The sequence below is a fragment of the Archocentrus centrarchus genome, chromosome 14 (genome assembly GCF_007364275.1).
Source record: "Archocentrus centrarchus isolate MPI-CPG fArcCen1 chromosome 14, fArcCen1, whole genome shotgun sequence".
Taxonomy (NCBI): Eukaryota; Metazoa; Chordata; class Actinopteri; order Cichliformes; family Cichlidae; genus Archocentrus; species Archocentrus centrarchus.
The window spans coordinates 25,586,986-25,610,639 of NC_044359.1; the positions used below are offsets into that span (position 1 = coordinate 25,586,986).

Sequence of the window (23,654 nt, forward strand, 5' to 3'; positions counted from 1 at the left end):
CCTCAGACCAATGATCAGACAAAGTGCATGAATCAAGAGCTGGAATTGGCTCCTTGTTGTGTTGCCTCATTGAACTCCTCTTCCTGGAGCACTCAGCTAACTTGGGTAGAGTACACATAAGACAATGACATCCTCTGAAACTGTTTTTTTCCTTTTTGAAATGTATCTATTCTACCAAGCACCACTATTTCCAGCACTGGAGGTGAGATTAATATTCCTTCCGTTTCCTTCCTGGATCTGGACAGACATTAAGACTGCTCTTTTAAGAACTGCTGACCAGAGTAAAAGTCTGGCGGACTAGCTCCAAACTACTGTCAAGGTCACTGTAAAATAGAAAGACTTGTGAATCCTGTTTCCATCCACCTGAAATTGCGTAAAACTGTGAAAATGCGTAATGTATTTCATATCTCCCAGTTGAAGCCTGTTGTTACCAGTCTGCTGGTAATAACAGCCCTCCACAAGCTGGGCCCTTTAAGAATTTATAAAAACAAAGAACCTGGGAGTGATCTTAGAGAGCACTTTAAATTTTGATTAACAGATGAATGCTGTTGTTAAAACTACCTTTATCGAACTTTTGTTGCTTGCAAAGATGAAGTTGTTTCTCTGCTTCAGAGACCTTGAAAAGATTGTTCATAGTTAATTTCATCTCTCCTTGACTATCACCAATACTGGCTTCCTTGCATTGGCTGCCGGTCACTTCTAGAATTGATTATAAGATTTTATAATGTTTATTTTTGAATGGCTTGGCTTCTCCTTTACTCTCTGATGTTTTAACCATACACACTCCCAGTAATTACTGATGACTGCCGAGCAAATGCTCTTAGCTGTTCTAAGTTCCACATTAAAGCACAGAGAAGATCAGGCCTTTGCAGTAGATGCTCCTTTGTGGAACATACTGCCTCGTTACATCAAAACCTTCCCAATATTAGACACTTTAGAACAGGGCTCTTCAACTCCAGGCCTCGAGAGCCCCTGTCCTGCAGGTTTTAGATGTGTCTCTGCTTCAACACACCTGAGTCAAATATAGAAGTCATTAGCAGGACTCTGGAGAACTTGACTGCATACTGAGGAGGTAATTCAGCCATTTGATTCAGGTGTATTGGATCAGGGACACATCTAAAACCTGCAGGACAGGCCTGGAGTTGAAGAGCCCAGCTTTAGAACAATGTTTGAAAGCTCATTTTTATTTGGGTTTCGAACCAGACTGAATTCTGATTACTTTTAATTTATGTTGTTTTACTTATATTTTCTCATTTTATGTTTTATTATTTTGTGATTTTTTTTTCTTTTTGCTGTATAGCTCTTCAGTCAGCAGTTGTTGTTTTTGTACTTACAAATAAATCAGACCTGACTTGACATTCTGAAATGTTATTATAATTTTTATTGTTCATACACTTTGCCATGTTTCAAGTCAAAAGTCAATTTAATGTAAGTAGCCTGTTAGCAGAAATCACATATATATTTCCCTTGTTGGGCTTTCCAGTTCCCATGGAATGTGACACCATTTTTCATTAAGGCAAATGTTATTAAAAGTTCTTGAGGCTATGTAATTCTACGTCTATAGAGGCTATATGTCTTGCAACTTACCTAACACCATCCTTCTCTCTTGACTGTTAAAGTGTTTACCTAACTGTTCAGGACATTACATCATCCTGCGAGAACAGTGGCAACAACTAACTTGTTAACAGCCTCATTAAGCAGAGATTTTCCATCTTTCAGCTAGGGAGTTAAGAACTGTTGTGAACTGGAGTTCGTTCATTTACCTAGGGTATTTCTCATGTAAACAGCACGATTATATCTGTGAATAATATGTACACGTAGCTCAATCAAGCTATTTTGTGTTGAAACATATATTGCTTGATCAAATTTCTGATATTTGGATCTTATACACACCCCTTTAAGTTATACAGCCGTCCCTCGCTATATTGAGGTTCACTTATTACGGCTTTACTGTATTGCAGGTTTTTAAAAAATATATAGCTAATATATCTAATTCTGTATCATAGAGTTTTCGCTATATCGTGGAATTTTGCGGGTATTTCATCAGCAGAGGAATATCATTCTGTACACAATGGAAGCACAATACTGTATACCACTACTGCAAGTTTGCCAACGTGAGATTGTACACAGCACACTATTGGATGATGGAATGGAAGGCGACCAATCACAGCACTGTGTTTTGTATCCTGGTTGCCATTTGGCTCAGTGATCATAGTATCGATCTATTTGCTCTCCTGGACTGTGTCCATATGTTCAGTGTCTTTCCTTGTCCACTTCACATTGACTTCTGATTACTGCATGTAGTGTAGCTCTGTGGTGTTGTGTTTCTGTGAAATTTTCATTTTCAAGAGCATATGAAGTGTTTATAAGAGTGTGGGAAAGGTTAACAAGAGAGTGGGAAAGGTGTGGGAAGGGTTTATAAAGCCTTTAAATATATATATATAAATAATAAAATAAATATCGCATGGAAAATGATGTGTGGACAATACACTCCCTGTCTTTTAATGTAAATTTCTGTGCACATAGGTTAGCATTTGTGCTAACATATTCTTCCTCATACCATCACCTTGGATCCAAGTGTCTGTGGTGGAGATTTCAGATACAGGTAGAGTATGAGATTAATATATTCAGCAATAGTTTGGGTCAGACGACCCAAACTATTGCCAATATGGCCATATGTCTTGGACACTTGGGTGACGAGAGGAGCAGAGCTGTCAACTCATCACCACACGGTGGTGAGTTTGATCAGGAGGAAGGGGAGGATGCTGGACAGGCCTGCCGTACCCAAACACATAGTGAGGGTGTGTTGGGAGCATCTAGCAGAGGCCCTGGTTAGTGAAATCTTCAATTTCCACCTCCGGCAGACCTTTGACAATATTCCAAAGGAGGCTGGGGACATCAAGTCCAAGTGGACCATGTTCCACATGTCCACTGCTTTTTGGATGTATGGAGTTGTGGGACTGTGGTTGTGGTGGTAACCCCTGAACCAGATAGTGAACACTGGAGATGAAGGGAGTCATCAAGCTGAAGAAGGAGTCCTATTGGGGCTGTTTTGTTTGTGGGAATCCAGAGGCAGCTGACAGGTGCTGGCAGGCCAAGCAGAGTATGGGAACTTCCAATCTACACTGTATACAGTGGGGATGGAGTGCTGCTGACTAAGTGACCAATGAACACACATTATTCAGTGAAAAGAACACTTTTAGGATCTCCCAAATCCCACAAACAAGCTTTCTGTTGGGTCAAAAATTATGAACTTTGTCTGGCTGGTCACTTGTGGATTCAGCTTCTTTATTTTCTTTGATTTTGTTACAAATTAAAAACACTCAGAAAGATATTTGGAAGAAAAGTAGAGTTTGTTGCAACACAGTTTATTGAACTTCTACAAAAAGAGCAGAGTTAAATAAACAAAGAAGCAGAACAGCAAAGCAATCTTGGGTTGTAAATCCTTGAGCACATCCACGACCAGTTGACAGTCAGACCAGAGACAGAACACTGACAAACAAACAGAACAAAGACAGAGAAAGACAAAGATTGACAGAGAAAGAGCAAGGAGCCATGAGGTCCTCCTTTCTTTCATCCAGCATCGTCCAGGACTTCCAGTGTGTTCAGCATGTCAGTTACATAACACCTCCCATGTGGGTTGGGTACGTCTGCCTAATGACTGTATGACAACCTCCCTTCAAGACCAGTCTGCTGTGCTGTGGCATACAACATGCATACAATATAGCTTAGAGGTCTGCATAGAGGTCCAGCTTTCCTGAGGTCAGAGCTCAATTCTTAAGGCACAGGCTTGCACAGAGGTCACTCCCTAGGGTACAGTGGGGAAAATAATTATTTGATCCTCTGCTGAATTTGTAAGGTTGCTCACTTACAAAGAAATGAGCAGTATCTAATTTTAATAGTAGTTTAATTTTAATGTAAAGAAAGAGAATATCAACCAAAAATCCAGCAAAAACATATTCCATAAAAGTTATAAATTTACTTAATTTCTTTGTAAGTGAGCAGACTTATAAATTCAGCAGGGGATCAAATAATTATTTCCTCTTCTGTATCATAAAAAAACTACAATAACAGAAATCCAAATAATAAAAAAAGCATTTCAGCAAATCTATTAACAAAATTACTGCCTTCAATGGTACATTCCAATCAACTGACTGAAAATGGAGGTTAGGTGGTGCATTTTCACTCAAGAGCTTCATGAAAATAACACAATCTGGAAGTGGATATCAAAAGAGTGAAGGATTAGTAAATGTCAAAACAAATCAAACAAATTCTTGAAAGTACTTCTGACCATTAGATACCATTGAATATTATGTGTTAAATTAGGTACATTTATAATTAACATTTACTAAAATATAATTTAGCAAAGCCTTTAGGAAATGTAAAAAAATATAAAACAACTAATCACTTATCTGGTGAAGGTGTCTTACAGCTCCTTCAGTGTATTATTATTTTATTAATGTGCAATGGCAGTTCAAAGCTCTTAAGAGGCCACCAGCCACTGCCCAAAGCTGCAGCCCAGCCAAAGGGTTGTGCCCCCTCTCTCTTGCGCTTTCTGTGAATTGAAGTTGTGAATGAGCAAGAGTAAAGTAAACAGATAATAGTGCTGTATTGCAGTACTTAAGCAGCTGTAAATCAACAGTTAGGCCACAAGTCAGTGTACTCCTTGTGCTGGTCCCAAGCCCAGATGGAGAGAAGGACGCTAGATGTATTGTGTGTGCAGAAGACCAAGTGGAAGGAATGCAAGGCCAGAGGGCCTGGTGATTAATTGTAATTGTTCTACCATGGTGTAGATAGGAAGAGTAATGGAGTTGAGTAGTATAAGGAGGTGGCCCTTTCACACCTAGGTGTGAAAAAAGCCTTGCGCGTGCATGTGAGGTGCGTGTACGCGTGTCTGTGCGTGTTTGTGCTGACGTGTGATAATGACGTACACGGTGTCCGATCAAAACAATCGAGCTCATTGTCTCTCCTCACAAGTGTTTTTTCCCACATGATCATCAAAGAGGTTCAAACTCACAACACAGTCGTTAATTAAAAATACAAAGGTAAATAATCTAATATCCGAGCTCACCTGTCGAGCATGATACAGACAGTACTTAATTAAAATACTATGGCTAAATAATAGCCCTATATCCGACCTCAGCAGTGGGGTTGTTCATTTACATACAAGAAAGCCGGCTGTCCCAGTCCTCCCATCAAAGGGTTATGATGTGTTAGTAGATTCACCCCTGAAATCCAAGGCATTTATTTAGACACACACACAAATAATTACACAATCGGCCTTACTAAATGTCTATGCAAATGATAAAATAAATAAATAAATAAAATAAATAATATACTGACATCCACTACAGTTCCCATTAATCAACTCAGCAACATGTCGCATTTTAAAATGCCGTGATCCGGCGACAACAGATGAAGTTTGCTGCATGTTTAGCGTATTCACATTTCAGCGCTAGTTTCTTAAATCGCTTTGTAGTTATTTTTTAATCTGATTCTCTTTTACCATGCAGTCCCACAGGCTTGTGTGATCTCCTTTAGTGAGTTGAGCAAACAAATTTGCTGTAAAAACCAAAGAAATTCCGATCGTATTGAAAAAAAAGTCAGACTATGATCAAAACCAATCGAGCTCATTGACTCTTTTCTCATGCCTCTCCTTACACGTGCCCCCCCCCCCAAGACGGACATCAAAGAGGGTCAAACTCACAACACAGTGGTTAATTAAAAATACAAAGGTAAATAATCTAATATCCGAGCTCACCTGTCTAGCATAATACAGACAAGACAGTACTTAATTAAAATACTATGGCAAAATAATAGCCCTATATCCGACCTCAACAGTGTCGGCAGAGCGATCAGCTGACATGATGTTTTTGTTTGTTTGGAGTCATTGTTACAAGCTACAATCAGTTTATATGTATCAGTTTTTGAGGTGGACAGCTGAATGTATCCTGACAGTATCTATTAAGCGTAATTTAATAAAATATCTATTACTAACGTGTTTGTTAATTAAAGTAGGTTTTGTATCTAGGAATTTCCCCCATGTTGTCGAGAAAGCAGGGCTTACTGTTCCGTTTTTCTCTCTATGTGGGAGTTTTTTTCCACGTCCTGTTTAAGCTTTATAAGATGAGTAACACAGCGCCCTGGCTGTTTCTTAGTTGCGAACATCACATTATTTTTCCATGTTAAAGCATGGAGCGATGAGAGTGTGATCAGCTGAAATGGAGTTCTTTTGTTGTTCTTTCAAATGAAGGCCCAAAGGATCATGGGAGTTCTCATTTCGTGGTTTATGTGTTTAGTTACAATGTTATCGGTCATGTTTTGCGGATCTCTCATAGATATTATTAATTTGAGATGTGAATTATGCACGTTGCCAGGTACGGAGACTAACTAGTAATGGAACACAGTGACTGAGATGTCTGTAGCCACTAATGGCCTACGGTCACCGCGGGTGTTTCAGAGCAGCACGTATGTGTTTCTTGTCAATAAAGTTGCAGTTGCTGGCTATGAACAGTGAGCACTTGTCAGAAATTCTAAAATCAACTCAAGTTCTCTGGTGTTTCTTGTTGTACTTGAGTGTGCCACAAGCTTTTTGTGCGAGGCGTTAGTGGATTGTGCAGTCAGTTTTGTTGTGAAGAAAGAAAAAAACAACAACTCCCGATTGTATTAAAAAATTAAAAACGATTCTGTATTATACCAATGAAGCTTTATTATGTATGCTTCATGATAGCTGTTATGTTCCTTAGGCACACATGTAGTGTATCAAACAGCAGCCATCTATGGTTGATTTATCGTATGTTTCACCAATACCTCAAACATAGCGCAGAATGTACACCTACTCAAACATCTGTTTTACACCCATATTCATCTATTTATGAGTCTGTCAGTTTTAAGCAGAAATTAAACGTCTAGTGCTAGTTTCTGTTTCAGCACCGATGCTGTTTCACTGAGTTTGATAAAACCTGACAGTTTGGTGAAATAATTATAGCTGCAGAATCTCATCGTTTTTCTGACCATTCCACACAGCTTACCCCAAAGTACGATTCAAAGTCACAACAGAATATCACACAGGAGGAAATAATGTCTCAGTGACGTGTATAATCCTATTTTTGTGTAAGTCAAAACGATGCACCGATTTACCCATTAACCATGTTTCTATTCTTTTTCATCATCATTATCAGAGGATCTTAGCTTGTTAATGAAACATCTCTGCACAGTTTGTCTTCATCAGTATCAACTCAATAGACTACCGCAGAATAAAAGTTTTATTACAGGGTGTTGTTAAAACACATCAATTCGGCTAACATGTTTAAACAAACTCCCACTCCTAAATAACCTTTTATAAAATAACAATGCTAACAGCCCCTGTGTCTGCATCGTGCAAAAGGTTTAGGATGTTGATAAATCAGATCATACAGACTAGCACTTTTTTTTTTTTTCATGTGTAAACTTTGTTTTTTTCTTGTATCTTAGACTGCATAGTGCCCACAGGGTTAGAGACAGTCAAGGGTGGGCCCCCGTCAGAGCAAAGGATCATGGGAGTTCTCATTTCGGTGTTTATATGCTTAGTTACAATGTTGTCAACTTTGTTTTGCTGCTCTTTCATCGATATTATTAACTTGAGAGGTGAATTACGTACGTTGTCAGGTATGACCTACGGTCCCCATGACTGATTCAGAATATGTCTGTGTTTAAAAAAGCCGCAGTATCTGTATACGACCAGTAGGACGAGGTCACGAGAGCCAAAGGCGGTTATAAGCTTGTCTCTGCAGCGTTTGCAGTGCGAGGATTTTGCAATGTCACAGATCTACGATCTGATGGAGGTGCGTAACTTCCCTGTGGAGACGTGTCAGCTACACGCAGTCGTGCTAGATTTTGTGAAACTCACTGGCAAGTCCGTTCTAAACATGCTTATTCAAAAACACAAAAGACAGATTTGCGCAGGATGTGAAGCCTCACACCCCTCACAAAGAAGACACACCTGTGGGGCTCCTTTAGAGAGACACCACTTTTTCAAGTATTATGAGCACCTATCGAAAAGATTTTGGAATGGGCATTTTATACCTATATTGATGCAAATTCTCCGTTTGGAAGGCTTCACCCCAGACACACACAGGCTTATGGGCGCAACGGAGGCTCATCTTCGCGAGTTAAGAGAGGTCAAAGATACTGAGCGTGCACTTTTTGAATTGGAGGACAGTGTTATCGGAGTCAAACGTTCATCTGTTGACCATGTGATAAACCAGAAGTAGCACCTGTGGAATTAACTTCATTGTGTGCATTTAAATCGAAACTGCATACTTTTTGGCTGATTCCATAGTTTGTACTTGATTTACTTAATTTATGTTATAAATTTTTTATTATTTTATGTCTATGAACATGTAACTATGTGATGTTTGTATTTCTGTTTTACATGATTATATTCTGCTGCGGATTATCGTAGTCTGAACACCCATGAAAAAATAAGAGATTTTTAATCTCAAGGGATCCTTTCCTTGCTAAAATATCATCTTAGTTTGATTTCACTATAGCGGACTTAAGTAATTTTTCATAGTATCATGTCACTGTTTGTTGATGCGCAAAGTCTGCAACAAGATGTTTTTTAAAATAAAAGTTCGTAGTGCAGTACTGGTGAGACACAGCAGCGTTTTTATACACAAATCTGCACACTGTCTCCTGTCTAAGTATTGATCAGACACTCGATGGGTCGTATAGTTATGATCCATGCTACAAAGACCAAAACATAATGTATTTATATATTCTTGTGTTTAAAAACACGTGTTACAGATGGGTTATTGAGGTTAAAAAAACTACATAAGACATCAAATGATTTATACACATAAGCGTATCAAACAATCAATTTTTCTCGTAAAATGTTTGTTACTGTAATGTTACATGCTGTCTCAAACTGAGGCGGTGTTTGAGGGGGTCCACCGTTCAGGTACATAGGGTATGTCCTCATCCTGAATCCAGAGCGGCTCAGGATCAGAGGCTTTCTCCTCACCCCGGATACGGTTACGTGGGATGTCTAACATTGCAGTTACACCGAAATCCCATCCCTTGTTCTTGTTGGTGTGGATACGACGGCGACGTGTGTGGAAGTTTGGGTTGCACCACGAACATGGGCATATTGCTGTCTGTGGACCGCTCCACCATGGCAGATCACATGACGAATCCTTAAGCGGATCGGGGACAGGTGTTTTCTCATTACCCGTGGACCTGATGGTGCCCTCTGATTTCTTTGCCTCGCCGTGTGGGTGGTTAGGATTGTCTGACAGGTCATCTTCAGACTTAAGTGACTGAGGGTCAGATGTTTTCTGTGGTCCACTGAAAGGAGGCCAGGCCCACTCTGTTGCATCGATGTGTGGTGAAGGATTAAAATGATACAAATCTTCCTCATCATCCTCGCTGGGTTCGATAGTCCAGGGTTGCAGAGGCGAGGTACTCCAGACCAACACCTCGTCACCATCACACCATTTTTCAGATGTAGGGACGCAGTATTCAGAGACTTCAGAGTTTTCACTGACTGTACTGTTTGTACTTTGTTCATTGAGGTTTGTCTGATCAGAAGAGTTGTAAGAAGCCATATTCTCATTCCAGAGTCTGTGTTGTGAAAATATATGACCCCACAACAATCGACCACGGCTTTTAAAGACCGCCTGTGAAAGGGGGGAGGGTGTCATGGTAAAAACAGGCGTTCTGTTACTAGCGTCTAAACTGCCAGTAAATTCATGCATAGTCTATGGTATGTGTGTTTGATTCATATCAAGTGTAAAACAAATGATCGACAGGCCTTATCCTTGGGAGATACACACAAAATCACTAATAAAATGATAATATAACAGTTTCTGACACATAGGTTGAAATAAAAGTGCCACTAAGATCATATGTTTCCATACAGACTTCTCTTTATTAGTACCCTGCTAAATCCTAGGGATTAGAAATTTTAAAAAATCGTTCATCACATATACAAGGTGTTGAATAATCAAACCCTATAGAGCATTATGTCCCTCAGACTGATGCCTTACTTATCCTTGGATGTGTAGGTTTAGAACAGTACGGAGAGCCTTCAAACGTCCCACTCCACAATTTGGATTTGGGAGACATATAGTTAGGGATAGATCAGGGGGGCCATACATATATAGTTATGTCAGTATTACAGATCTAGACTGTAGTTTTTTTGTGATATGTGATGGAATAAACGTTCATAAAGCAGGAGTGATACACCGTTTTGTGTACAGGTTAAAAGTTATAGTTTTGTGTTCCAAAAAGAAAAAAGGACTTTTCTGTGATTTTTTTCCCACCTACAAAATGTGCAAACTAACGAATCTTTTCAGCTTTTCTTGTCACATTAAACACATCTGTTCATGTGTATCTGATCATTAAAACTGTTACACATGTAAAAAAAAATTCATGATCTTCACTACAGAATAAACTTGTGATTACAAACTAAGTGCACAAGCTCTGTTTGACTACGACAAAATACGTGTGACTGTATCTTGTTAAATAAATGTTTTAAAATTGTTTCTTCAATTACATGAGCCTGGTATTGCTCTATCAGGTATGAAGTAAGTGTGAAGCCTACAACCCTCGTGCAACTGCATTATTTTTATCTAACTTAGTTTCAGATTCCACTTACCACTGATGTAGGCTCTGAAAATACGTGGCTAATTTACTCAATCATAGCTCATGATGGTTGGCGTGAAAGGAATTAAAACAGCGGTAAATTCATAGACCTTTCATTCCTATAAAAACTTTTGGGGGTTTAGTGGAGAGAAACATACTTCTTTGAGTATAGTCTGTACTGATGAATAGTTGGTATAGATCCATTCATGAGCAAAATAAAATCCTTGCGGTTATACTGTGTGAGTTAAAAACATAGTTTAGCCGCTACAAAATTAAACATCAGACTGTAACTTTAAATCAAGCGCAGAACTGTTGGCATGGGGGTGATGTGAGGGATAGTACTAACCTGATGGGGGAGAAGTGTTGTTGATAGTCTGGTGGGTGGATGGGGGGTGTGTGATGGGGGGATGTTACAACAGGGTGTGGGGCTACTGTCTGTGTTGGTAGGCTTTGTGGATGTGTGGGGTAGTTGTTGATCTGTGTGGATGAGGTTTTCTGAGTTATCTCCTTCTCCAGTCTGTGGGAATTTTGCATTGCTTAGAGTCCACTTTGCTTAAACTGTGAACTTTATTGGGACAAAGTTTGTAAAGTGTGTATAAAGGAACCTGAACCAATAATCCTTTCAGCGCGCTGAATGTTTTGATTATTGGATACATAAACATCACAACCTTGTGTGATGGTATTACTTTCACCTCATAGTTTTAAGTAATATAATTCAGTACAGTGATTTTACTCACAAAACAAAGCATAGTAGCTAATCCTAGCTGATATTCACCCATTTCATAGTAGATGTGCACGGTGCAGCGCTGTTTGAGTAAACTTTGAGCTTTCTTTCAAGTGTACTGTTAGAATATAGCTGATGCTTTTCTCTCTCTTATACAGCTGCTTTAAACTAAAACCACAATAGGAGTGATATACAAACTGTGAAGATAAACAAAATGACTTTGTGTGTCTACACGTTCACTAGACCTGAGTGTCCGCCATGGAGTTTGTGAAATGTTTGGTGTGATATATGAACATATAAAGTCTTTCTGGATCAACCTGCAGATGAACAGGTTGGGTAATTATCTTTAAGAATAATGTTGATAACAGCTGTGCTGAAGTACTAAGATGCTTTAACACCTTTAGGGTTTAAGAGCAGAGTTGCGTGGACTTTAATTTTTTTTCCTTTTAACCTCAATAACCCATCTGTAACACGTGTTTTTAAACACAAAAATATATAAATACATTATGTTTTGGTCTTTGTAGCATGGATCATAACTATACGACCCATCGAGTGTCTGATCAATACTTAGACAGGAGATAGTGTGCAGATTTATAAAAACGCTGCTGTGTCTCACCAGTACTGCACTACGAACTTTTATTTTAAAAAACATCTTGTTGCAGACTTTGCGCATCAACAAACACCGAAATGAGAACTCCCATGATCCTTTGCTCTGACGGGGGCCCACCCTTGACTGTCTCTAACCCTGTGATCTGATTTATCAACATCCTAAACCTTTTGCACGATGCAGACACAGGGGCTGTTAGCATTGTTATTTTATAAAAGGTTATTTAGGAGTGGGAGTTTGTTTAAACATGTTAGCCGAATTGATGTGTTTTAACAACACCCTGTAATAAAACTTTTATTCTGCGGTAGTCTATTGAGTTGATACTGATGAAGACAAACTGTGCAGAGATGTTTCATTAACAAGCTAAGATCCTCTGATAATGATGATGAAAAAGAATAGAAACATGGTTAATGGGTAAATCGGTGCATCGTTTTGACTTACACAAAAATAGGATTATACACGTCACTGAGACATTATTTCCTCCTGTGTGATATTCTGTTGTGACTTTGAATCGTACTTTGGGGTAAGCTGTGTGGAATGGTCAGAAAAACGATGAGATTCTGCAGCTATAATTATTTCACCAAACTGTCAGGTTTTATCAAACTCAGTGAAACAGCATCGGTGCTGAAACAGAAACTAGCACTAGACGTTTAATTTCTGCTTAAAACTGACAGACTCATAAATAGATGAATATGGGTGTAAAACAGATGTTTGAGTAGGTGTACATTCTGCGCTATGTTTGAGGTATTGATTGCACAATCCACTAAGGCCTCGCACAAAAAGCTTGTGGCACACTCAAGTACAAGAAACACCAGAGAACTTAAGTTGATTTTAGAATTTCTGACAAGTGCTCACTGTTCATAGCCAGCAACTGCAACTTTATTGACAAGAAACACATACGTGCTGCTCTGAAACACCCGCGGTGACCGTAGGCCATTAGCGGCTACAGACATCTCAGTCACGGTGTTCCATTACTAGTTAGTCTCCGTACCTGGCAACGTGCATAATTCACATCTCAAATTAATAATATCTATGAGAGATCCGCAAAACATGACCAATAACATTGTAACTAAACGCATAAACCACGAAATGAGAACTCCCATGATCCTTTGCGCCTTCATTTGAAAGAACAACAAAAGAACTCCTTTTCAGCTGATCACACTCTCATCACTCAATGCTTTAACATGGAAAAATAATGTGATGTTCACAACTAAGAAACAGCCAGGGCGCTGTGTTACTCATCACATAAAGCTTAAACAGGATGTGGAAAAAAACTCCCACATAGAGAGAAAAACGGAACAGTAAGCCCTGCTTTCTCGACAACATGGGGGAAATTCCTAGATACAAAACCTACTTTAATTAACAAACACGTTAGTAATAGATATTTTATTAAATTACGCTTAATAGATACTGTCAGGATACATTCAGCTGTCCACCTCAAAAACTGATACATATAAACTGATTGTAGCTTGTAACAATGACTCCAAACAAACAAAAACATCATGTCAGCTGATCGCTCTGCCGACACTGCTGAGGTCGGATATAGGGCTATTATTTTGCCATAGTATTTTAATTAAGTACTGTCTTGTCTGTATTATGCTAGACAGGTGAGCTCGGATATTAGATTCTTTTTCTCCAATTTCGGAGTTAACTTCAATACTTACTTCTTCCAAACCATCAATGGGTCTATTAGATCCCATTCCTACTAGACTGTTCAAAGAAGTCCTACCATTAATTAATGCTTCAATCTCAAATATGATCAATCTATCTTCATTAACTGGCTATGTACCATAGGCTTTTAAGGTGGCAGTAATTGAACCATTACTTACAAAAGTTATAACTTGAACCCAGCTGTCTTAAGTAATTTTAGGCCATTCTCAAAGCCTTCCTTTTATCTCAAAAATTCTTGAAAGAGTAGTTGTTAAACAGCTAATCTGCAGACGAATGGTTTATTTGAAGAGTTTCAGTCATGTTTCAGAATTCATCACAGTACAGAAACATGAGTGAAGGTTACAAATTATCTCCTCATGGCCTCTGACAGTGGACTCATCTCTGTGCTTGTCCTACTAGACCTCAGTGCAGCTTTTGATACTACTATTTTGGATTGGTGGGTTTTTTTTTTTTTCCCGACCCTGTGCTATTGCTTTTTGTTTCGTCTTGGCTCCCTGTGTTTTTGTTTCTGGTTTCGGTATTAAGGAAATATGTATAAAGGAAATCCATAGTAACTACAGAAAGTAGCTCAAAAGTGCACTAACCCACAAAGAAATTGAAAATCTTTTTGTATCTACATATTATGTGAGATACAGAAATACCATACATACCATAGATACTGTACATGAACACAATAAAGCACATGGAGTACGTTTTGTTGTTAGCGCTTTTTACATGATTTCTGCGAAGCTGTTAGAGGAAGGACACAGCACTCTGGGACACGTTGAATGCATGATATGTAAGTGTAAATCCTCTGGTTCTATATGCAAAAAGAATTATTGCTCTATTATATGTGGTTGCAATTCTACCGGCATTTAAAAGCAGTTAGGAGTTAGGAGCACCATCACAATGGACTTTTGTAGTTATTTTGCCTTTGTGATCACTGTTTCATTTTGTTATGTTGTTTCATGTGTTCCCCTTATGTATTCTTAGTTAAGTTCCCAGTTGCTTTAGATCTTTGTTTCCCTGTGTTCTGTCCCATAGTGTTTCCTCTCTGTGTGGAGTTTCCTGTGTCTGTTTTCTCAGTGTGTCTCCCCGTGTTGTGTCTAGTCTGTGCTCTCTGAGTGTGGTGTCAAGTTTGTGTTTGTTTCCTTGTCTTCTCACTTCCTGTTTTATTTTGCCATCCCCTGTCCCATGTGCTTTGTGTTTTCTTTACTTCCCTGAGTTTCATTAGTGTCATTTTGTTCACCTGTTCTGCCCCAGCTGTTTCCACTTTCCACTCTTTACCTCTGTGTATTCATTGTCTGAGTCTTCCCCTTGTCATTTGTCAGAGTGTTGTTGTGGTATTCAGATCTCCAAAACCTAGATTTTTTAAACCTTGAGTTGAGCAACGTGGCCAAGGCACACTCCTGGAGTGGCTCATGTCCCAAAACTGGTGTGCGGTCCATCCTTTAAGTGTGAGCCTAATGTAGAAAACAGAACTAAAACCATAAAATATTAATAAAATTAACTGACACATCTTGATGTCAATCAGTCTCATCAGCCTTCAGTGTCAGATCCTGCAGCAGCTCGTCTTCAGTCTGCACAGCCTTCAGCTGTAGCACCATCTCTCCAGCCTTCAGAGCCCACACCTCTATCTTCGGAATCTTCACTGTCTCCAGCACTGCCAGCTTCATCATCTCATCAGCCATCAGAGTCATCCTATGCTCGAGCTAGAAAGTCCAGCTTCGCCAGAGTGCCCAGAACCGATGAGTCCTGCTCCACCTGAGTGTTCCGGACCAAAGTCCAAGGGTCCAACATAACTGGTGTTCATTCATCATCGCTGTTGTTGTTGTTGGCCTGGTTCTGCTGGAGGTTTCTTCCTGTTAAAAGAGAGTTTTTCCTTCCCACTGTCGCCAAGTGCTTGCTCATAGGGGGTCGTTTTGACTGTTGGGTTTTCTCTGTATTATTGTCGGGTCTTTACCCACAATACAAAGCACCTTGAGGCGACTGTTTGTTGTGATTTGGCGCTATATAAATAAAATTGAATTGAATTGAATTGCCAGCCACACGATCAGAGGTGACCCGTCAGCTATCTGCTAAGGGTCTAGAGAGTCTCTGCTGCTGGTCCCACCAGCGACTTTCAGAGCCTCTTTGCCTCTGCTGCTAGCCTCCTGGTCAACCTCCACAGCTCCTCTGTCTCCACCACTGGCCACGCAGCTGTCAACCAGACCTCCTCCACCCACCTGGGCGTGGTTGCACTGTACAAAGGAGCAGTACTGACTGTACTGCTCCTTTGTTGTTTTAATTAAAATTTTGTTTTGTCTATGTATTTATTCTCTCATTCTAACCCTTGTCACTTGTCGGAATCTTGTTGTTGTCCTGTGTTCTCTGTGCTCCTAGTGTTCCCTAGCCTTCTTCCCAAGTTTAGGGTCTCTTAGTTTTGTTATTCTCCTTATTTGTTCATAATAAAGACTCGCTTTTCATTGTATGGCATCCGCCTGCCTCTGAGTCCTGTGTTTGGATCCTCCCCTTTCACACACACCAGATAGTCAGCTTGCTAACTGTGACATGATCAATTAAATCATAAATGGAATTTCAAACACTAGAACATTGAACTTAAACAGAAAACTCAAACTAGAATATATTACCATAGATTTCAAAACAGGAAACAGGGATCAAAACTGGGGACAATGACACCATTTTTACCCCTTTCACCTTTTTGAGGTTCTCAAAGACCCTCAAATTGATCATATACAGACATGGGGAATTTAAATTAAATAAATACATATTTTATCCATCCATCCATCCATTATCAGGCAGGTTTTTATCCTTGTGATGCTCTATGAGCCTCCACAAGCTTTTTTTTTTTTTTTTTTGTGAACCCAGTCAGTCCAGTACAGCCAGTGTGACCTGCTGTACGGTTAACACAAGGGAACAGGTCGCTGCTATAAGAAACAGAACACAAAGCTGCTCTGCTTCTATTTGGAGACAGCCTTCCCCTAAACACTGCTTTCTTAAAGAGATGATAGATGACAGTGAATTATAGAAAATTACCGAAAGGTCTTCTAATGGAAATTTTGATTTCAGCTGTTGATAGAAATACCACCTTTGTGCGACCTGCATATTTCATAATAAGTGGTTTTATTGGCATACCTAATATTAGCTATTACTTTGTCTTTCTCTGTTTTATTTACATTATTTCAGGGGTGGGAAACACAATTGTCATGATTGTAATAATTTTGGATCATACTTTGAGAAGTCCTAAACATATAGCAGTTTTTAACTTTGCACTTACAGACCTGTTAAGTAGCTCTGCTTTGGTGCCAAAGGTTCTTGACATTTTTCTGTTTAAGCATTACAATATTTCCTACAATGACTGCCTGACATTCATGTTTTTCTGCTTTACTTTTGTTTCAATGCAGTCTTTTAATCTGGTTGTACTGTCCTTTGACAGAGTGATGGCGATCATCTTCCCACTGCACTATCAAATGAGAGTGAGCCACAAGCTCATTTTATCTTTGATTGCTTTTTTCTGGCTTCTTGCCATTACTCTTCTACTCATTGTAGTTGGTCTTCTCACAAGAATTTCTTTCTGTAAGTCTGTGGTTATTCAGAGCTATTATTGTGATCATGGCCCTGTATTTCGGCTTGGCTGCAATGATGTTAGTCCCAATCGTGCATTTGCTGATTTGGCACTAGTCCTTGTTCTTGGGTTTCCACTGGCATTTATCTTGGGAAGTTACTGCTGTATTGGCTATTCATTGTCCAAAATTTCTACATTTGGGGAAAGAGTGAAGGGTATAAAAACCTGCACAGGTCACCTTTCATTAGTAGCGATTTATTTTCTTCCTGTTATATTTGTATATGTCTTTGGGGGAGTAATACATCCAAATGCTAGGATCATAAACCTTTCTATTACAACCGTAATGCCTCCCATGTTAAACCCGATAATCTATGTTCTTCAGACACAGGAAATCAAAAAATCTGTTAAAAAGTTGTTGAAAGCCAGAGTGCAGTCTAAAATTGGAAAAGTTTAGACTTGTAGTGCCTGTTTCTTTTCAAAGTGAAAATGTATTCTAAGTATTTCATAAACAATATTGGGATGTAATACGCAACAAAATACATCAAGATTTAATTTGTAATTATAAAAAATATAACATTACATAATTCACTGAAAATTGAAACAATTTCAAAATGTAAGCATGAAATTCTACAATGTAACCAGAGTTTTCCCTCATTTGTATTTTGTTGGAATATAACATGTAGAAATCATGTCATGTGTAATCTCTAGTGTTACAATAGCAGCAGTCTGCTTTATTTTCTGTTCATTGGTCATGCATATTACTTTCATGGTATAGTAATACAGCTATAGAATCTTTATTCTTTGCTCCTGAGATATTACATGCATACTGTTATTGTGTGTTATTGTAAGGTGTTAATTCCAAAAAAGCACCTTAATTCACAAACAGTGGACAATCTTGTGGTTTAAGTGCTAACATAGTTTATGGAGTTCTATATGGCTCAGTATAGAACTGATAATATAAAATTGAAAACCCATGCAGTCTTCTATACATGTGCTCATGAATGAATGAATGAAGTTTATTGCCATGTGGGTGAACAAGTTCACACATTGGAAATTGCAGTTACAGAACACCATCCAAGAATACACAAAACACAACACACATGGGGGGATATGTGTCCTTGGGTCATGCAGCCGTTTATCTTGCGGCGCTACCTTTGGCAGGAGGAGAAAACAACACATCATGGGGAAGTTAGGTTAAAAAAAAAAGTCATCTGGTACAGTGCTCAAAAAGAGCACTATACCAGGGTCCAAAAAAAAACCACCTTAGCAAAGCATTTGCACATGTAAAGCTAGGACAGCGGCGGTAGGTGAGGTCAGGTCAGGAGGGAATGCAGACGGAGACGAGAGGTGGGGGCATTGTGGAGCCAGATGCCAGGTCCTAGCCAAAACAATTCGCTGATAGTGGTGGAATTTCATCAGCGGCCGTGGTACACCAGACCCAGCTTCACAAATCACAACGCGGAGTGGGGGGAAGAGCAGCCGCACACAGAGCCCTGGAGAGAGATATGGTTGCCAACCCAAGGCCGGCAGGGGAGCCGAATTCCTGATAACAAATGTTGTTTTGGAACAGGCTGCTTGTTTTTCCAACAGCCTTCAGTCTTACTGGGAAACCATTCAAAAATCCAATATTCCAGATTCCTTGATTGCCGTCCTCACTGTGCAGAACCGAACTATATCTCCTGATCTAACCCCTCTCGCCTGTGAGCCCGCTAATCTTGCGGCTCAGGTCCACCAGGCTTTGAGTCTGAGTTTATACGGCTCTGCTCAGCCCTTCCACCTGGGTCGGCAGCCTCTGCAGATGTCGAACCGCCGTCCAGATTTTCTTAATTTGCCAGTAAAGCAGGTATCCACCGAGCCCAAACAGAGAAGATACCGCTACCAAAAAGCCGAATATATATGCGTCTTCCACGTCTTCCACTCCAAGGGCTCCACGAGCTCCAAGAGTCGATGACGTATCCAACCGGGTCTGTTCCACTCGGACACGCAGGCTCCCCTGTCCCGGATCTCATAGTGGAAAAAATTCGATCAATGATGGAGAATGCCCAGTTTGCCAGATCCATGTTTCAATCTTGTTCTTATTCGGACAGTGTGTAAAAGACGCTCTCACAGCAAGCGGAGAGATGGGGAGGGCAGGGAGAGAGAGATAGTGCGACCGTCTCCGACAAGAGCAGGAAGAGAAAAGATGTGCTCATGTGGGTGTTCTATTATCATATTAACATTAATGCTTAAATTTCAGTTTATCTTTTTTTTTTTTCATTTTTGGCCACAGTGGCTTCTAATGAATATAAGCAACTTCAGGAAGTACAAGATTAAAGTTGCCAGCAGCAAGAGACACTGTTTTTGCAGGCTGCCTGATAGACTTTTTTTTCTTTCTGCCTTTATGAACATAGAGTATTTGTTATGTAAACAAATATGGTTAAGTAAGTTGGTCTGTATAAGAGGTTTCAAAAAGGATTTTAATCATACTAAAAGAAAAACATGAATGAGGATATGCCTTCTTCTTTATTCCTGATAATTATGCCTTATCAAACCTGCATTCATAAACTGCACTGAACAGACATATATTGTCATGAACTGCTGTGGCAGACAGGTTGAGGACCCCAATGCTGGTTTTGTGAGACAGGGTTGAAACTCAAAAAGCTCAGCTTTTTTGCTGGAAAGCACAGAGAAAAACAAAGCTGGACGGGGCCAGCAGAAGAGAGTACTAAACTTCTCAAAAAGAACACAGACAGGAAAGCACAGCAGCAGGAAACCAAATGATGATGTCACAACAAAGGACACGGAAAAAACAATGGGGAACAACGGGAACAGCTGGGAGGAAAACAAAGTAAAACTAAATACAATATACAGGGAACAGGACACTAGTAAAATAAAACAGGAAGTGAATAAACAGGAACACAGAAACACAAACTTGACACATGAGGAGGCAGCCACTCAAATTACAATAATGATAACTAAGAACAGAACTCCATGTCATGGGTCGGGGTGGGCCCTGTGGTTGGTGGGAGTGTTTTTGTCTTCCAGGTGATCCGTTGGGGCAGGCAGCTGTTTCCTGTTGCTCATCGACGTGGGTAGTATTTAGGAGCGGCTGAAACACTGACTCACCACCAGCTTGTTCTACCTCACCTGTGGTAAACCTAGCAGCTAGCGTCGAGGAATTACAGTCTTGTGTTCTTGTTATTCACTCTGCTGATCCTGGAGCTCATCATCTGCAGTTGCATCACCTTCCCTCAGAGCATCAATTCCAGCCTCCACCACTCTGGAACCCATCTATTCGGCCACCTGCTCCCCTGCTTCATCTGCTTCCGCCTGCCTGCCCCTCGGACCGCCTCGGCCCTGACTCACTCCGCCAACCATATCCCCGACCAGACTGTAAAACCTGAGTTCTGAGTAAGCCACCTTACCTCACCCCCTGACCATCACCTTTTTTTAGTTAGTTAATTCCTGCCTGACCCCGTTTGCTTTCTCTTTTCAGATTCTCCGTGATGGCCAGAAAAATTCCTCTCTCACCTGTTTTCCTTGTTTACATTTATTTTTGGAATAAAGACTCTGTTTTCTGTGAACTGTTGCCTCTGCGTCTGGGTCCGTTTTCCGCCGGTCACCATGACACTGAAAACATATAGTGAACTGAAAATCCAGACCATAGGGAAACTCAGAAACATAGAAGAATATCAATAATAACAGAACTAAAAAACAAACAAACAAACAAAAAACACAAAACACTGGGCAAAAGGCCCAGGGCCATGACATATATATATGTGCAATTAGTACTTTTACAAAAAGGATGGACGACATTGATTAATTGCACATCTGTGAAGACCCCCAATTAATGTTGCACAATATATATACCACTTTTGGAGTGATGTATGCTGCCCTAGAGACAGCATCTTTTTCAAGAAAGGCCTTACAAAATTGATCAATTTAGCAAGATGATGCCAAACCACATCGTTCCAGTACTACAGCAAACATTGCTACATAGAAAGAGAGTCCAGGTACTAAACTGTTCTGACATTAGGAAAAATATAAAATGTAAAATATGACAAAGGAACTATGATGACTTGAACAGCTAAAATCTAAAATTGATCTAAAATGATTTTAAAAATGATCATTTTTTAAAATTAAATATGTTGCATTTGTACTGTTAGCAATAATTGGTTCAAATACTCAAGTAATTGCATTCAGTTTTATGTACAATTTATACACCGTTCAAGCATTTTTGGAGAAAGGGTTATAAACACACTCAAGGGATCACACATGAATATAAATACTGAGGGGATCTGTAGGCAGTTTAAGCTTGCCTGAGCTTCATCATCTGGCATGCTCCACCGTTTGCATAACAGAAGCCTGATGTGCAGTACTGCTGTCTGTGTTATCAATGCTTGAACAATACAAATCTGACAGAAAATTTACAATGGACTTCTTCAACTCTGCACTTGGGAAAAATATTACTTTTGTGCGCCCTGCATATTTCATTATAAGTGGATTTATTGGGATTCCTAATATTAAATACTATTATGTCTTTCTGTTTTTTGTGTATATTATTTCAGTCCTGGCGAACACAGCTGTAATGGGGGTCATATGCTTGGATCGTAATCTAAGAACACCAAAATATGTTGCAGTTTTTAATCTCACTTTGGCAGATCTGTTAGGAAACTCTGCCATTGTGCCAAAAGTTCTTGATATCTTTTTGTTTAATCACCCCCAGATTCCTTATAGCGATTGCTTGACATTCCTGTTTTTCTGCTATCTTTGCCTTTCCATGCAGGCTCTAAATCTGGTTGCTCTGTCATATGACAGAGTTATAGCTATCGTTTACCCACTGCATTATCCAGTGAAGGTGACTCACGGGTTCATGTTCTCTTTGATTGCCTCTTTCTGGGTATTTGTCATTACTGTTATTCTCATTGCAGTTGGCCTTCTTACAAGACTTTCCTTCTGTCAGTCAGTTGTTATTAAAAGCTATTTTTGTGACCATGGCCAGATATACCGTCTTGCATGCAATGACTATACACCCAGCTTTATAATTGCTAAGATTTTGCCAGTTCTTGTTCTTTGGCTTCCTCTTACAATTGTTTTGATGAGTTACCTGTGTATCAGCTATGCTTTAGCTAAAGTAGCCACAGTCCAAGAAAGAATGAAAGGTTTTAAAACCTGCACAGCTCATCTGTCATTAGTGGCAATCTATTTCATCCCAGTATTAATCACATTTACTCTAGGTGCAAACATAGACCCAAATGCCAGGATCATAAACCTGTCTCTGACCTCGGTCTTTCCCCCAATGCTGAACCCAATCATATATGTTCTACAGACACGAGAAATCAAAGAATCTCTGAAAAAGTTGTTAAGAATCATAACCTGCTACAAAATTAGAAAAGTAAAATTAAATAAGTAAGTGTTAATGTGTCATTAATATTGTGAGCCCTGTGTTTATTTAAGGAGTGTATGTAAGATCATAAAGACTGCTATGTTGCAGTATTTCCAAACAGAACTTAATTGATAAAAGCAAAACTTCATGTGGTTGATTGGAAAATACACTGTGTAGCAAAAATATAATTCATGATGTAATTGTCATCAAGCAATATATGTTTCTACACATAATCACCTGACTGAGTAAATGTCTTATGCATGTAGAAGGTGATTTTAAATCAATCTGTTTTATCTGTTGCATTAAAATGATGATTATTGTGATTGGATGGCACATTTCTCTGCATCACATATCTATGCCTTCAAAAATAATTTAGTATTTTGACTTACAGTAGAAGACAATGACAATACTTGTGTTACAAAAAAAAAAAAAAAAAAATCAAAGGTACATCATATTTGCATTTCAAAGAGGAGTGTTTTTAAACTCAGTTGTGTTTCATGTTAACTTCTCTATTCATTCAGGGGCATTTGACACTGTTCTGAATTTAATGGTGTAGCAGCCACTGTAAGTGTAATTTTTGTTGACCTGACATTCTCTTTTTTGAACCCATATTTTGTTAGAATTTCAGAAATTGCTTAATGTTGTGTGAAATTATTTGTGTCCAAGTTCATCTTCTTGCTGTGAGGTGACAGTGTTAACCAATTTCATTAGTCTTTGACCTGATGTAAGGACTGCCTTTTTAAGATGTAATTGCAGCGTTCTTAGATGATCTAATGTGTAATAATAAAAATATAACATTATAAAATATTGTCTGCATAAATCTGTGATGACATGGTTTGATCTGCTTCCATCTAAACAAAGCATGCCTAAACCAAAAGTACAAGACACTGCCTTTGTAGAAGATCAACAAAAAGTCAGTATTTTTTAAACTCATTTATTGTAATCACCATTGTCCGACCTGCGTATTTCATAATTAGCAGTTTTATTGATATAGGTAGTCTTAGGTAATACTTTGTCTTTTTGTTATTCATAATATTTTAGTACTGATAATAATGACTTACAATAGTCCAGCCTAGAAGTAATAAATACATGAATCTCCTTTTCAGAACCACTCTGA

The 23,654-nt window shown here is 39.2% G+C and overlaps 1 protein-coding gene and 1 pseudogene across 1 annotated transcript; both read left to right on the forward strand.

Moving 5' to 3' along the window:
• The first annotated feature begins 16,657 nt into the window (after window positions 1–16,657).
• On the forward strand, window positions 16,658–17,384 carry LOC115792558 (olfactory receptor 1500-like; annotated as a pseudogene).
• Window positions 17,385–21,583: 4,199 nt separating this feature from the next.
• Window positions 21,584–22,694, forward strand: LOC115791461 (olfactory receptor 1-like). The gene is made up of 2 exons (XM_030745548.1): window positions 21,584–22,512; window positions 22,646–22,694. Exons 1-2 carry the CDS (start codon window positions 21,584–21,586, stop codon window positions 22,692–22,694), a joined length of 978 nt encoding a protein of 325 aa, XP_030601408.1.
• The last annotated feature ends 960 nt before the right edge of the window (window positions 22,695–23,654 follow it).

What these genes read in the sequence shown, in the direction of transcription:
- LOC115791461 (XM_030745548.1), top strand. Translation starts at nt 21,584, where the DNA reads ATGGACTTCTTCAACTCTGCACTTGGGAAAAATATTACTTTTGTGCGC. An exon ending in AAAGAATCTCTGAAAAAGTT is followed by an intron (nt 22,513 to 22,645) that starts GTTAAGAATCAT and finishes GCTATGTTGCAG; the next exon opens with TATTTCCAAACAGAACTTAA.